Source organism: Sminthopsis crassicaudata, chromosome X, assembly GCF_048593235.1.
Source record: "Sminthopsis crassicaudata isolate SCR6 chromosome X, ASM4859323v1, whole genome shotgun sequence".
Lineage (NCBI taxonomy): Eukaryota > Metazoa > Chordata > Mammalia > Dasyuromorphia > Dasyuridae > Sminthopsis > Sminthopsis crassicaudata.
In genome coordinates this window covers 31901219-31918494 of record NC_133623.1, presented here as the reverse complement: position 1 = coordinate 31918494, position 17276 = coordinate 31901219, and the positions used below count along the sequence as shown (strand labels likewise).

The window sequence follows — 17276 nt, the reverse complement described above, 5'->3', positions numbered from 1 at the left end:
GGGTGGGAGGGCCGGTGTATGACTGTTCTCTCCTAACTCACCTGGGCCTTGTGGTTCAGGTGACGCCTGGTTTTCTCCTACCCGGCACTTCCTCAGTAGTACCTCCATCCTCCTCCTCCTGCACTGCACCTGATGTAGGTCTTTCCTAGCCATCCCACCCATGTCGTGCCAGTAGAACCATATTTCTAAAGCAAGGATATCTCACTTTTGTGTGTTCCTTTCTTTGAGCAGCCATGCCACAGCAAATGCCTTCTGACTGTGGCCAACCCATACCGACTCCTCCAACTAATCCGCGCAGGATGCCATCCACATCTGGAATCCTTCAGAACACCATGACTCCCGGAATCAGTTCAACTACTGGCAACCAGAGCGCAGGGGGCATGGTCATGATCCCCCAGACCCCCGGGAAACAACAGGCCATTTTCCCGTCAGGCTCCGATTTTAACGTCTCCATGCGACAGAAGCAAACTTCGGCTAGTCTGAGCTCTGTCAGCCAGACGGCTCACAGCAGTCATTCAGCAGTCAAGCCTGGAATGGCTCTGCCTGGCTTCAGCACCGGCTCCTTAGCGAACCAATCCGCGAGCCCTCACCAGTTACGGCAGCCCAACATGGCCCGAATTTCCTCCATGTATCCGAGTTCCTCTCCTCAGGCGTGGATCTCTACAGTGGCCTCCAGAATGCCCAATCAGAGCCAAATAGACACCAGCATCCAGCAGTTCTCCACCAATCCTCTTTTCTCCAAACCAAATGTGAGATCCAATCTGACAGGTCAACAGTTCTCACCTCAGTCAGTGATCCCCCCCAATCAGATTGCCCCTGGGGTCAGGCAGATTCCGAAAGTGAATGTAGGCCAGCCTGCTCAGAGCCTCAACATGCTCAACAATCAGAGTCTGAGGCAGAGCCTGACCCGAGCCCCGTTGCCAGCCATGAATGTCATGAAGCCCATACCCCAAAGCGTGTCCACTTTCAACCCGATCAGCCCAGCCCAAGGCATAGAGCCCCCCAGCTATCCGGTCACCAGCCAGGCATCTGGGACCTTCAGCAGGATGGGGGCTCCTCCGGCAGAGCTGCCGCCATATGATTTTGGCACTCAGCAGAATGATCCCATTTTGCCAGACAGCTGCAGCGAGACAGACTTCATCGATTCCCTCATGAAAAGCGGCAGCAACAATGACGAAGAGTGGCTGAACAACCTGAGAATGATCGATGACATCTTAGGGCAGCACAATCAAAGTTCCGGTCACGTTTAATTCTCGGCGAGGTCCTCAGATCTGACACCCCCTTTCCCCGGCTGGGGCGTGGGGGGTGGGGGAACACCAAACGGGAAAACACAAACCCACTACAAACATACACACACACACACACACACACACACACACACACACACATACACACACCCCCCAAACAACCCCCAAGTACAGGCACATACCCAAAGCTAGCTTTTGCCCATTAATAAGTTGGAGCCAGTTCTTTACCTGTGACAAAGTTGAATTTTGGCCATTTTTCAAGTGACTGTATATATCCAAATTTTGTAAATGGTGTTTTCTTAAGCATTCGATATAGAAGTATTTATACTTCTCTTTGTGACAGTTTGTAAATAAATCTCTGGCTTACGTATTGTTTTATTCTAGAAGTTTTGCTTGTTACACCTTGTTACAAATATGCAAATCATTTTGTTAGTTTCCGTAATACTGTGTATTACCGCTTGAAACACGCGTGTGTTTGACATAACGTAAGATGAACTAGGGGTGGTGTTAGGCAAACTGAGCAAGTGCCAAATGGAAGATCGGGAGTACGAATGCCTTGGGACTTCTCGTCTCCTTCCCGTTTCTCTTTGATGCCTCTGATGAGCATGCTAAGTGTCTAGCATGGAGGAGAGCTAAGCAGTAACCTCCTCCGCCATGAGAAATACTGACCATCGATCGGAAGGAATATTTTAAGCCCGGGAGGGGCCGCCCCGTGCAAGTGTCCGGGAGAAGCTTGCCTTGCTCTGAATGATGACCTTGGAGAGACTGCAAAGCATCCTTACCATTCTCATTCAGACTGGAAGAGAGCCCGCCTCCGGTCTCGGCACCCCTAGTTGTGTATATCTGTAGTGTACAGGTGATTTGTTCCTGGTTATAAGGCCTTTCAATATGTGTTTGAATGTAAGAATTGGAATTGAGGAGAAGAGTTTATCGATATGAAGAGTTCATTTGAGATTTGTCTCTCTGATGGTTTCTGTCTGCAGCTACAGTCATGTATATTTAAGTGTCTGTTTATAGAAGAGCCACTGTATTGTAAATGCCTTAAAATGTTCATGCTTTGTGGAATCCTATTTTAATAGTCACATCCTACTTCAGCCATACATTTGTAATATAGCATCAGCTTTGAGCACAGGGTGGTTCTTCCTTCATGCCATAATAAACTGCCATGAGAGAACTGCACATTTGTGTTCATTTTGTTCTTTGGCGGTGGGGCTGCCGAGGTCTTAGACCCTTTCCGTGACTCCCTCCCAGCCGCTTTGGAGCTCCTGTGTGGCTCCTGACGCACAGGGAGAGAAAGAAGGGCCACACGGGCCAGCGTCCGAATCCCTTCCGATCCCGAGGGCTTACTGTTCTGCTGCCACACTTAGGGCGGGCACCCAAATGGCTTTAGTTCTGTGTAGCTCAGAGTACCAGTGGGCAAGTGCTAGGGAGCAGAAAAGCAACGTTGAAAACCTGAAATATAGCACTAGGCCCGACCCAGAGACTTCAAGCTTAGGCCGATAATTCAGCACACTCAAAATTCCGACACTGATAACAGCACGGTTGATGTCCCGCTGGGACAGTTGGTTCTGGCTTCCTTTCTTTTCTGTCTCTATGTAAATCTTGGCAGGTTACTTTACACCTTTTCTTTTTGGATCAGACCTGGGAGTTTATTAGTGTTTGGAAGCTCCTTCTACCAATACAGAGCAGCAATTGCCCAAGCTTGGAGCCAGAATTATAAGATGTTAGAGCTGGAGGACGGAATTCATTTATTTTAGGCCCTTTACAGAGAAGGAAACTGAGACCCAGAGTAGTGAGGTAATCTTCCCAGATCACACGTGCCATATAGCGGCAGATCCAAGACTAGAATGTGGATCTCTGATCCTATGTTTTCCTTTAGGAGGAAAAAGTATTTATAGGGTACTGGACATGGGAACAAAAGTCTGTTCAGTGTTAATCTCTAAGGTGGCGTTCTATAGAGATAGGATTCTGTCAGATATTGAAAAGACGCCCCATTTAAAGACCAGTGATGTTTCCATTGGAAAACCATTGAAAGACAAAACTAGGATCACCCTGCATTCCCTATATGGGCAAGCCTTTGAAAAGTGACATCATGTGATGATTCTCCCATTTCCCAAACAGCCCTTCTCCAATGGAGAATCTTTGGAATAAGCAGTCTCTGCTGCTTAATCAAAACATTGCAAAGGACAACTAAGAAACTCTGTCTTTCTCACTCACACTCTTAATGTCCCAAACGGAACACCCAGATCAATGCAAGGAGATGGGAGCGGGGGAGACTGGGGAGTGGGGGAGACTGGGCTGGGGGGAGCGGGAAAGTTTTGAAACATGGGAAACCAGACAAGTAGCTGAGGTTCAATTGCTTCTCTCACTGCTACTGGGCTCATCCTTTCATTTATCCATTAAACTACTGAACTGGGAGGGGGTCAAAGAAAGGAGCCCCAATGATGCCTTCTGTGCCCGGCCAACCCAAGCTGCTTGGAAGACAAAGCAAAAGAGTCAGTCGGTCACTGCAGACTGGATCACCACCACCTCCACAATCATTAACATACACCTCGAGCACAGCAAAGACCCCACTAGCTAGAGAAGCTTGCTTTCTTTTCATTCTGGGTTCAATAAAAGCAAACCAAGCAAGAGCATGGAAAAGATGAATCGCCATCACGTTGTAGGGAGAAAGGACTATTGACATTGCCTGGCATAAATACAGCAAACCAAGGGAAAGATGCAAGCCAGGCAATGGGGGAGACACAAAGATCAAATAAGGTTTTAGTGCCAGCTTTGAGTCTAGCAAGACAGAGGAGCACACATTAAAAACCAATACTACAAAAGATGAGGATTTGATCCTCAGCTTTGGATAACATAATCAGTTCTTCTTTTCCTATTTGCTGAACGAGGGACAAAGTCCCCAAATCAAGTCGATCCCTTGCCCTGGAAATTTATGCTGAAGAATCTCAGCTGGACTCTGTCAACTCCCTTTTCCTTTGCTCCTTATGAACCCCCAATGCTCCGAGGCATCAGGCTGACAAGTCACAGGAAGGAGCATTGAAAGGCATTCCCCCTCCGTGTGGACTCCTTTCTAAATTAAATCCCTTCCCTCACCCTTGTTCCCACCTCCTCGGGGACCTGGCTCAGACAAAGTAATAGAACATAAGGATGAGAACGCTGGATCTGACCTAGGGATGATTTGGTCCTCGTTCCTAGACTGCTTTCTAGCCATATAGTGGTGAATGGCTTATTTAACTTGTGTGGACTTAGGTTTCCTCATTTGTAAAATGACCCAATGCCCCTTGGATTTCTTCAAGCTCTAAATCCCAAGTTCCAGTCAACCCTCTTATGAATTTCTGATCTCTCCTTTTCTACTGGCCCCTTATCATCTGTAATCTCATCATATTAATATCAGGCTCACAGGGCCTGAGGAAAAAAGCAGATCCTTAATCCTACCCCATCCAACTATCATTCTGTGTCTCGTCTACACACTAGATGCCTCCAGATCATCAGCAGCCACTCCCTCCTTAATCCAATATAACCTGGTTTCCATCCTTAGCCCTGTCTCTCCATCTAGAGCTATATCTCATGCCCTGAGCCCCTTCCTTAGCTTCAAACCTTCAGGCATCTCTGCGTAGATGTCCTACCTCAAACACAGTAAGTCCAAAATCAGACTTTCTTTCTTCCAAAACGTGCTTCTCTTCCTGAATTATTTCTGTCATCGAGGCACACTCAATTTTCCACATTTGAAACCTTCGTCATATCTTTTCAATTTAATTAGACAGGAATCGGGCACCTACTACTTGTATTGTACTTTGGTGTTCACTCATTTTCAATCATGTCCAACTCTCCGTGACCCCCCTGTGGGGTTTTCTTGGCAGAGAGTGAAGGGGTTTGCCAGCTTATTTGACAAATGAGGAAACTGAGGCACTCAGATGAAGGGACTTGCCCAGGGTCACACAGCTAGGAAGTATCTGAGGCTGGATTTGAACTCCACAAGGTGAGACTTCCTGATTCCAAGCTCACAGTTTTATCTACTTACCTTCTACTAAGAGTACACATTTAGGCATTGAAACAAATACACTATACTTTGAGGATGGAGAGACTGCTCACATTTGGGGGGGATCAGGAAAGGCTTTTAAGCTTTCTAAGAGGTAGAAAGACATTCCATGTATTCAGGATAGCCTGCGTCAAAGAACAGAAACAGACTAGGGTTAGTTTAGTAGGAACAGGAGTCTGGGAAAGAAAGTTGGAGCCAGTCCCTTTCCTCTCCCTTATTTCACATGAGCATGGCCTGCCAGTTCTACCCCGACAGTGTCTCCCACATTCATCCCCCTCCTCCCTATTCCCACTGCAAATACCTTCCTTTGCATCTGCCAAGGTTACTGTAATAACTAGTTGTAAGAAATACTTAAAGTCTTCTGGCTTTCATTCTTCCCCTTCTTGCAATTCCTCATCTATAATATTTTTAGAATAACACTCATAGAATCTCAGAATTGGAAGGAACTCCAGTTGCCATCTAATCCAATCTATGCCTGAGCAAGAGTTCCTTCTATGACATCACCAGCAAGTGGATGGTGATAGGGAAAGTGCCAGTGCATAAAGAAAGATTAAAGATGAAAGAGAAGGAAGGACTGACTTTAAACTCCAGGAGAACCAGAAGGAGCAGAGTTCTAGAGCTGGAAAGGACATTAGAGATCATCTAGTCCAATCCCCTCATTTTACAAAGGAGAAAACTTAGGTTAAGTGACTTGCTCAAGTTTTGAACCCGGGTCCTCTGACTCCCAATCCCACATTCTTTTTTTTTAAGGTTTTTTTTTTATTTTCAAAACATATGCATGGATAAGTTTTCAACATTGATCATGGCATAGCAATGTTCCAAATTTTCCCCTCCTTCCCTGACCCCCTCCCCTCAATGGCAAGCCATCCAAAATATTTTATACATGGTAGAAATATGTTAAATCCAATATATGTAAACATTTATACAATTATCATGCTGCACAAGAAAAATCAGATGAAAAAGGAAAGAAAATGAGTAAGAAAACAAAATGCAAGCAAACAACAAAAAGTGAGAGCGTTATGTTGCGATCCACATTCAGTTCCCACAGTCCTCTCTTTGGGTGCAGATGGCTCTCTTCAACACAAGATCACTAGAACTGGCCTGAATCACTGATGGAAGGAGTCACGTCCATCAGAATTGATCTTCGTATAATCTTCTTGTTGCCCTATACATTCTTAATCTGTTGTGAGGTGCAGAGACTGAAGGGGATAAGATCAAGAACATAAATGGAGGGATTAGCTTTGTCAAGGAAATGAATGATAGTGCCATTGACAGAAGGAGGGAGTTTAGAAGTGGAGGTGGTAAAAATTCAACTTTGGACTTGTGGATTTGAGGTTTCATGGGACGGGCAGGGAGATATAAGGAGTTGGTAGTTGGAAAGGTAGCCTCCAAGAGAGGCTAAAGGCTAAGCATTTAGATGTGCCAATTACCCAAAGAGGGAACAGGTGAAGCTTGTGGGAGTAAACAAGCTCTCTAAATGAGAAATTATAAATAGAGAGGAACCGTGAAGACAACTCAGATGAACCAAAACGTTAAGAAATTGGGGAAAGGAGTGCTGGGAGTAGGGATGTGCAAAGAGACAGAAGGGGAGGGGAGATAGCTGAGAGAAGTAGATGGAGGGAGAGACAGAGAGGCAGCCATAGAAGGAAAGAGGGAAAAAACGAAGAAAGGAAAGAGAGGGAGGGGAAGAAGAAGGAGATAGAAGAGAGCATAGTATTTTTGAAGTTGAGAGGAGATAATATCCAAAAAGAGATGATCAATATCATAAAGAACTGAATTAAGGACACTGTATTTGGTGATGAGGATCTTTGATGAAGAAATTTTAGGACAGTGGTGGGAACAAAAGTTGGATTATCCTAATAAGGGCTAAGATTTATATAGTGCCCACTGTCTGCCAGGTACTGTGCTAAGTATGATATATCATCTCAAGAGTTCTATTATTATCCCCATTTTATAGATGGGGAGACTAAGGCAGTCAGTGATAAAGTGAGTTGCCCAAAGTCATATAGCAAGGTCACACATGAACTCAGATCTTCCTTACTTTAGGACACATGCCTAGCCACTGAGCCACCTAACTGCCCGTGAAGGAGTCCAAATTGGACAGCCTAGATCTCAGTGAAAAGGAGAATGAGTTATCTACTTTAAGGGGAGGTGACAGTGGCAGGGTTGACTGCTTGAGGAACAAGGAGGAAGTTGGGAACAGGGAAGGCACAGAATAATATTTTTAAAAATCAATAAATGCTAACTGTGTGACCATGGGCAAGTCATTTGCAAAAAAAAAAATCAATAAATGTTGAATAGAAGGATTGCTGAGGAACAGTGTAGACCTAAATCTAGAGTGGGTATCTTCAACATAGTTTTCAGACTCTGTCCAGCAACTTTTGGCAGCCAAAGAATAGAAGCAGAGAAATCAGTTAGTGGGAGTTACCTTGGGTTGAAGATGAGTAGGGTAACTGTGATGGAAGGTCAAGAAGGGACCAAATTCCGGTAGCAGTTGACTGGATGGAGTTAAGCCTGGAAAAGAGGTAAGTGGAGTACCAGGAAGAATCTGAAATAATGGGAAAAGATCTCAGAAGCAGCCTTTAGAAGATCCAAGGTCTTGGCATTCTTGTTCTCGATCCACTGCTTTTAAAGGGTGATTCATAGGAGACAGGTGAAGGTGACAAGTAGCTGGGGTCAGTGAGCAAATGCCCACGTCTGGGATCTTGGAGGTGGGACAGTTCTGGGAGCCGTCCACTATAAGGCGCAGTTGAAGCAAATGGATGTAGGGGTAGAACATTTGGTCTCTAAACTGACACAATCTAAGCAATGATATACCCCTTTCCACAAAAATGTAATATGGGTCACATTATGAATCATCAAATTTGAAACATGGGAAGTCCTTAGAAATCCCCTAGCCACTCAATTTATATTTTATATAGTATTATATATATATATGTATATATATATATATATATATATATATATATATATATATATGTGTGTGTGTTTGTGTATATATAGTATAAATGTATAATATATACTATAGTATTTTATATAGTATAATATTTCAACAGTTTTTTTTTTTTTGGGAGAGGCAATTGGGATTAGGTGACTTGTGCAGGGTCACAGTGTTAAGTCTCTGAGGTCTAATATGGACTCAGCTCCTCCTGACTACAAGGCAGGTGCACTATCCACTGTGCCATCTAGCTGCCCCCATAGATTTAAGTACATACTACATAGGGGTCACACACTGAGCCTAGTACCCTGGGGGAACAATAACAAATGTAAAAATGAAAAATGGCCCCTGTTCTCAAGGTGCTCATATGTTACTAGAGGAAAATAAAAATACACAAATTAGTATAAAATGGATGCAAAATTCTTACAGAACACCATCAACTAACAACTGAGAGGAAAGGCCACAAAAATACACAAATTTGTATAAAATGGATACAAAATTATTACAGAACACCATCAACTAACAACTGAGAGGAAAGGCCACAAAAATACACAAATTAGTATAAAATGGATACAAAATTCTTACAGAACACCATCAACTAACAACTGAGAGGAAAGGCCACAAAAATACACAAATTAGTATAAAATGGATACAAAATTCTTACAGAACACCATCAACTAACAACTGAGAGGAAAGGCCACAAAAATACACAAATTAGTATAAAATGGATACAAAATTCTTACAGAACACCATCAACTAACAACTGAGAGGAAAGGCCACAAAAATACACAAATTAGTATAAAATGGATGCAAAATTCTTACAGAACACCATCAACTAACAACTGAGAGGAAAGGCCACAAAAATACACAAATTAGTATAAAATGGATGCAAAATTCTTACAGAACACCATCAACTAACAACTGAGAGGAAAGGCCACAAAAATACACAAATTAGTATAAAATGGATGCAAAATTCTTACAGAACACCATCAACTAACAACTGAGAGGAAAGGCCACAAAAATACACAAATTAGTATAAAATGGATGCAAAATTCTTACAGAACACCATCAACTAACAACTGAGAGGAAAGGCCACAAAAATACACAAATTAGTATAAAATGGATACAAAATTCTTACAGAACACCATCAACTAACAACTGAGAGGAAAGGCCACAAAAATACACAAATTAGTATAAAATGGATACAAAATTCTTACAGAACACCATCAACTAACAACTGAGAGGAAAGGCCACAAAAATACACAAATTAGTATAAAATGGATACAAAATTCTTACAGAACACCATCAACTAACAACTGAGAGGAAAGGCCACAAAAATACACAAATTAGTATAAAATGGATGCAAAATTCTTACAGAACACCATCAACTAACAACTGAGAGGAAAGGCCACAAAAATACACAAATTAGTATAAAATGGATGCAAAATTCTTACAGAACACCATCAACTAACAACTGAGAGGAAAGGCCACAAAAATACACAAATTAGTATAAAATGGATACAAAATTCTTACAGAACACCATCAACTAACAACTGAGAGGAAAGGCCACAAAAATACACAAATTAGTATAAAATGGATACAAAATTCTTACAGAACACCATCAACTAACAACTGAGAGGAAAGGCCACAAAAATACACAAATTAGTATAAAATGGATACAAAATTCTTACAGAACACCATCAACTAACAACTGAGAGGAAAGGCCACAAAAATACACAAATTAGTATAAAATGGATGCAAAATTCTTACAGAACACCATCAACTAACAACTGAGAGGAAAGGCCACAAAAATACACAAATTAGTATAAAATGGATACAAAATTCTTACAGAACACCATCAACTAACAACTGAGAGGAAAGGCCACAAAAATACACAAATTAGTATAAAATGGATACAAAATTCTTACAGAACACCATCAACTAACAACTGAGAGGAAAGGCCACAAAAATACACAAATTAGTATAAAATGGATACAAAATTCTTACAGAACACCATCAACTAACAACTGAGAGGAAAGGCCACAAAAATACACAAATTAGTATAAAATGGATACAAAATTCTTACAGAACACCATCAACTAACAACTGAGAGGAAAGGCCACAAAAATACACAAATTAGTATAAAATGGATACAAAATTCTTACAGAACACCATCAACTAACAACTGAGAGGAAAGGCCACAAAAATACACAAATTAGTATAAAATGGATGCAAAATTCTTACAGAACACCATCAACTAACAACTGAGAGGAAAGGCCACAAAAATACACAAATTAGTATAAAATGGATGCAAAATTCTTACAGAACACCATCAACTAACAACTGAGAGGAAAGGCCACAAAAATACACAAATTAGTATAAAATGGATACAAAATTCTTACAGAACACCATCAACTAACAACTGAGAGGAAAGGCCACAAAAATACACAAATTAATATAAAATGGATACAAAATTCTTACAGAACACCATCAACTAACAACTGAGAGGAAAGGCCACAAAAATACACAAATTAGTATAAAATGGATGCAAAATTCTTACAGAACACCATCAACTAACAACTGAGAGGAAAGGCCACAAAAATACACAAATTAGTATAAAATGGATGCAAAATTCTTACAGAACACCATCAACTAACAACTGAGAGGAAAGGCCACAAAAATACACAAATTAGTATAAAATGGATACAAAATTCTTACAGAACACCATCAACTAACAACTGAGAGGAAAGGCCACAAAAATACACAAATTAGTATAAAATGGATACAAAATTCTTACAGAACACCATCAACTAACAACTGAGAGGAAAGGCCACAAAAATACACAAATTAGTATAAAATGGATGCAAAATTCTTACAGAACACCATCAACTAACAACTGAGAGGAAAGGCCACAAAAATACACAAATTAGTATAAAATGGATGCAAAATTCTTACAGAACACCATCAACTAACAACTGAGAGGAAAGGCCACAAAAATACACAAATTAGTATAAAATGGATACAAAATTCTTACAGAACACCATCAACTAACAACTGAGAGGAAAGGCCACAAAAATACACAAATTAGTATAAAATGGATGCAAAATTCTTACAGAACACCATCAACTAACAACTGAGAGGAAAGGCCACAAAAATACACAAATTAGTATAAAATGGATACAAAATTCTTACAGAACACCATCAACTAACAACTGAGAGGAAAGGCCACAAAAATACACAAATTAGTATAAAATGGATACAAAATTCTTACAGAACACCATCAACTAACAACTGAGAGGAAAGGCCACAAAAATACACAAATTAGTATAAAATGGATGCAAAATTCTTACAGAACACCATCAACTAACAACTGAGAGGAAAGGCCACAAAAATACACAAATTAGTATAAAATGGATGCAAAATTCTTACAGAACACCATCAACTAACAACTGAGACGAAAGGCCACAAAAATACACAAATTAGTATAAAATGGATACAAAATTCTTACAGAACACCATCAACTAACAACTGAGAGGAAAGGCCACAAAAATACACAAAATTAGTATAAAATGGATACAAAATTCTTACAGAACACCATCAACTAACAACTGAGAGGAAAGGCCACAAAAATACACAAATTAGTATAAAATGGATACAAAATTCTTACAGAACACCATCAACTAACAACTGAGACGAAAGGCCACAAAAATACACAAATTAGTATAAAATGGATACGAAATTCTTACAGAACACCATCAACTAACAACTGAGAGGAAAGGCCACAAAAATACACAAATTAGTATAAAATGGATGCAAAATTCTTACAGAACACCATCAACTAACAACTGACAGGAAAGGCCACAAAAATACACAAATTAGTATAAAATGGATGCAAAATTCTTACAGAACACCATCAACTAACAACTGAGAGGAAAGGCCACAAAAATACACAAATTAGTATAAAATGGATACAAAATTCTTACAGAACACCATCAACTAACAACTGAGATGAAAGGCCACAAAAATACACAAATTAGTATAAAATGGATGCAAAATTCTTACAGAACACCATCAACTAACAACTGAGAAGAAAGGCCACAAGGGGGAGGTGAAGGGGAGCACTCCAGGCATGAGACTCAGCCTGTGCAAAAGAACAGAGGTGGGAGATGGAATATTGAATGTGGGAACTAGCACGCAAATTCATTTACCCAACATGTAGAATGCGTGAAGAGAGTTATATGCTGAAGCCCTTGAGAAGTATATTGGAGCCAGATAGTAAAGGGCTTTGAATGCCAAACAAAGAAGCTTTTCTTTTATTCATAGAAGTACTAGGGAGTCACACAAGCCTGTTGAGCAAGGTAGTGACACAGTCATACCTTAGCAATATCAAAGTGTCAACTGTATGGAAGATGAGTTAGACACTGAAGAATCTAGATAAGGAAGGTTTGTTAAGATATAGCTCACACAAATCTGTACTATATGTTCTGTAAAAGGCTAACAAGTCAATCACAAATTAAATGTACAAATCTTATATATATATATGTATATATATATATATCATGTGTATGAAATGCTTTGAAAAGGTTTAAATATCATATAAAGAAGTAACAGTTCTTAATATGATTTTTGCAGCAAGATTAGCTCCCTACAATTATTATTATTATCAAAAGGAAAAATCGATCCCTCATGAATTTTGCTCTTAGAGATCACCCAGTAAACACGTGTCATTTCCCAGTTGCCATCAACTTGAAATTACTCCGAATTACTGATGGAAGCAAGGGATGCGATTGGTATTAGCCATACCAGAGACGTGGTTTTGAAACAGGCAAACTGACAAGGGAGAAGAAAGTCGTCAGCAGTAGAGAAAGTATCACCTGTTGCTGCCTCCTCCTGTCACTGAATGGTCACATTTGGGATGTGTCCTTGTGGTAAACAACAAGGAGACCCCCCAAATTAAATACAATTGGCCCAGGAGGCCCTAAATGAATTGCTCCAGTCCTGTAGACTGATGCTTAGAGTACAGTGGGGCGCTCCAATCTCAAGCTCTCCTTTTGCAGCCTTATTCAGGATAGTATTTTTCCTTTTATCACAAAATCTCCCAGGTAAAAGCCCCCAGGGACCAGTTCACAGCTCTTGATGACATCCCCTACAAGTGGCCATGCAGCCTTGGGTGATGTCCAGTTCCAGGGAAATCAGCCCTTCTTATAGAGGCTCATTAAACTTCAAGATACTTTTATATTAGGAAGTTTTTCCTTATATTGAGTTCCAGTTCTTCCTTCCAGGAACCAGGGAAAATAAGGTTGACTGATCCCTCTCCTGTTACCACAATCTGGAAGGCAGTAGGGAATGCTGGGAAACCTAGCAAGGGTGCTGGCCTTCCCCATCCACTCAGGTTGCTTAAAGCCCACCTGTCTAAAATGGCCTAGCCAAGACTTCTGGGTCACTTTTTCTAAACTGCCCTTCGTAGTCTAGAGCTTCCTGTGCGGTCAGAAAGGAGAGTAAGAGAACAAGGTGAAATCTCTGCAGCAGAGCACAGGAGCTCTGGGGAGTCTGGTTACCTGGGTAGCTTTCATTATGTCTCTTTGTCTGTGTCATATTTCCCTTGTTCCGTGTCTCTGGGGAGAAACTCCAAAGTTCGACCTCCTGGAAGGGGCCGCTGGTCTTTAACAACAAAGCCGACAACAAAGGGCTTGGACGGTCAACGCTGGATCACGAGCTCGGAAACTCCCGGGCCTCCAACACCTGACTTCTAAAGGGCTCTTTCCAATTTGGAAAACACCTAACAGACTTCACCTAAATGCATCCTCATGCAGTCCTGTGAGATAGATGCTACTATTGTTTTTATTCTCCTCTCAACCACCAGAGGGCAGTGCTGACCAGGTATCTGATACTATCCAGTTAAAAAATGCTAGAAATGACAGGGATTAGGTACCCATTAATCTCCTGATGGCTTTTTGGAGGGGTAGTTCTTTCCATTCTCTACCTCCATCCCCTTGTGGAGTGGTCACCCTCCTGCTTTTAGTCCAGGGGTATTGTGTATAGGATAATCTTGGTTCGTGGTTAGCTCCCCTCCACCATGGGAGGTTGGGGGGGGGTTAAGAGAGGAAGGTTACCTTCCCTCCATTTCCCTGGAACTCAAATAAATCCATGTCTTTATGGAGTTAATCACATAAATACAGCAGAACTGTAACCCCAGAAGAAAAAGAAAGGAAGAAAAAACCAAAAACCAAAAGAGAATCAGAAGGAAGTCAGACAAGAAAGGAGAATCCAGGAAAAGAAGGTTACATTTACTCCAAATATCCAGAAGCACCTCACTGACTGGGCCCCTGGGGAGATCTGGATCTCCTATATTTACTGATAACAGGAGAAATGGAACAGAGGAACAAAATGGGATCCAGGGAGGACTTACCCAGAATACGTCAGTGCTTGGGCCAGAGCTGATTAGCTAACACTCTCTACTTTCTGCAGCAACAGGAAGGAAAGATCTAAATTTAAGGCCCCAAGCTATTAGCTCTTCAAATTCCTGGATTGTCTTGGGGCTTCCTTACAAACAAGAGGGACTTATTCATTTAAGTCCCAGAACCATGGTCCTGAAAGTAATGGGCTTTTGGACTTGCCCATAGATTAAAAGATTGGGGTTTGAAGGAACCTTGTCTCTCAGTCCTGTCTAGCTATCAGAAGGCAGGGGGAAAGGCACCCAGAAAACCTCTCTCTATTCTCTATTTCTTCTCTATTCTAAATCCTTCTTGTTAGTCTTATCCTAGGTCATTTCTGCCCCAAAGCCATGCCAGCTCCCCCATTCTTTAGCTCTCAGACTCTTTCTGTGTTGTGTGTTTTAGCAGCCAAAACTTTGTGTGTGGACCCACCTTAAGCTTCCTCTGAATCTTTATGGGCAAGGTCAACAGGAAACATGAGATCAAAAGGTTATTAGTTATAATCTATATCTATATCTATATTATAATAATCTATATAATCATCTATAGATGAGGAAACTGAGGCTCCAGTTATATATAGAGATGAGGAAACTGAGGCTCCTATAGGTTTATTTATTTACTCATGGCAATCAAATTGATAAAGGTCAGAAGTGGGATATGAGCACAGTTTTCTTCTGGCTCCAAGGTCTTCTCTCTTTCAATTGGCCCATGTTGCCACTCCAAAAAAAAAAAAAAAGGACATTTGCATAATATTTTAAGAGTTATCAAGCATCTTTCCTTTGATTGCTTGAATATTATAACAACTCTGAGACCCATTTTTCAAATGAGACAATTTGGATTCAGAAAAAATAAATGATTTATTTGCCCCTTCCCTATTCTCTTAATTGGACCTATCCCTGAGGTCAGAGGACCTTTTCAACCTAAGAATGGGGAAATCGGGCATAGCCCTTCAAATATTTGGAAACATAGTGCTGGTCCTGGAGTCTGGAAGACCTGACTTCAGAAGTGACTTCAGATATTTACTAGCCATGTGACCCTGGGCGAGTCCCTTTACCCTGTTTGCCTCCATTTTCTCATCCGCAAAATGAGCTGAAGAAGGAAATGGCCAACCACTTCAATATTTCTGTCAAGAACACCCCAATGAGATCATGAAGAATCAGATACAACTAAAAGACTTAACAACAAGAAAGCTATAATGAGTTATATATGTGTATATGCACACACTTTATGTATGTAATTGAACTGAATAATGCCTACTCTTCCCCCACCCTTCTTCCCAGCATTCTTTTCTACAGAATAAATATCCCAAGTCCCTTCGCTTGTCTTTGTGATATCTGGTCACAGATTTCCTCACTGTTCTCGCGGCATTCCTCTTAAAGCACTTTGGTTTGTCCCTCCTAAAACATGAGGCACCTGATGGCATAATGGCTTTGGAGTTAGGAGGACCTGAGTTCAGATCTCATCTCTGATACCTACTGGCCATGTGACCCTCGGTTTAAGTCCCTCTGAACTTCAGTTTTCCCTTCTATAAAAAGAGGGGCTAAATAATACCTATAGTTCCCACGTCAGATCTGTGCATCTAAAACAAGATACTATATATAAAACATCTTACTGAGGGCACCAAATGCCAGCCATGTGTTCTGACCATTTTGATTCTGAAACCTAGCCATTTAATGCCCCACAGAGTGTCCAAAGAAGCCCATGCTCCATTCTATTTTCACTGGCAACTCTACCTGACACCTTACCTGTGATGTAACACCCATCTAGGCAAGAATCAAGAATAGTTTAAGAAGTCCTAATTGCTGTGTCTGGCACAAATGCAGAAGCCTTGGGTAGCGCAGGATGGTCAGTCATCATATAAGCCACAGCGAACTTTTATGGAATGAAGCCATTACGCATCCGAAAAATTAATTGAGAATCATAAGAATCAAAGAATCTTGGACTCGGAAGAGAATTCAGAGTTTATCTAGTTCAGCCTTCTGCCTCATCTAGGAATCTAGGATCCTAATGATGAAGAGGTACTACCTACACAATCGCCCGATTCCATCGTTGAATAGCACAAATATCTACCTTCCTGGAAATAGGCTTGTAGAACCACGCCATTTTCAAATCTTTTTCTTGGATACAGGCCTTACCTTCAGTATTTTGCACAGATTCTTTTAAAATCTGAATTCCTCCAAAGAGCTCCCTTTGTGGCCACAATTGGCCAGTGAGAAGAGAGGAAATGGAGGCATTGATTGTATGTGGCTTTCTAAAGGAATTCAAGATAAAGGGTATTACCTAATAGAGATGTTCAGATCAAGTGGTTCGTTTCTGGGTTTGTTTTTTATAGGGTAGACAAGATCTGGGGGTGTTTGCAGACGGTGGGGAAGGTGCCTGACGATAGGAGAAATCCAAGTCTGGTAGAGTGGGGAGGATAGAAGGGACAATCTGCTGGAGAAGTCAGGATAAATTGGGATCAACGATGCACGTAGAACAGTTTAAGAGTTTGCCTGAGTGAGAAGAAGGCCCCCCTCTTCGTGAGAGAGTGAAGTGAAGGGAGAAATAGTAGTGATAGATACTGTTAGAGACCATATCTAAGTGTGAAGGGGCAGGTCAATTCTCAGAAAACCCCC

The 17276-nt window shown here is 41.2% G+C and overlaps 1 protein-coding gene across 10 annotated transcripts in view; it reads left to right on the top strand.

Annotated features, from left to right (window-relative positions):
* The window catches only part of MAMLD1 (mastermind like domain containing 1), a 467295-nt gene extending 464869 nt beyond the window's left edge, over nucleotides 1–2426 (top strand). For all 10 annotated transcript variants that reach the window (XM_074278497.1, XM_074278496.1, XM_074278502.1 and 7 more), the window contains one exon: nucleotides 232–2426. In XM_074278497.1, the coding sequence (XP_074134598.1) occupies nucleotides 232–1250 (1019 nt within the window). In that variant the 3' untranslated portion in view covers nucleotides 1251–2426. The remainder of the gene's footprint in view (nucleotides 1–231) is intronic.
* The last annotated feature ends 14850 nt before the right edge of the window (nucleotides 2427–17276 follow it).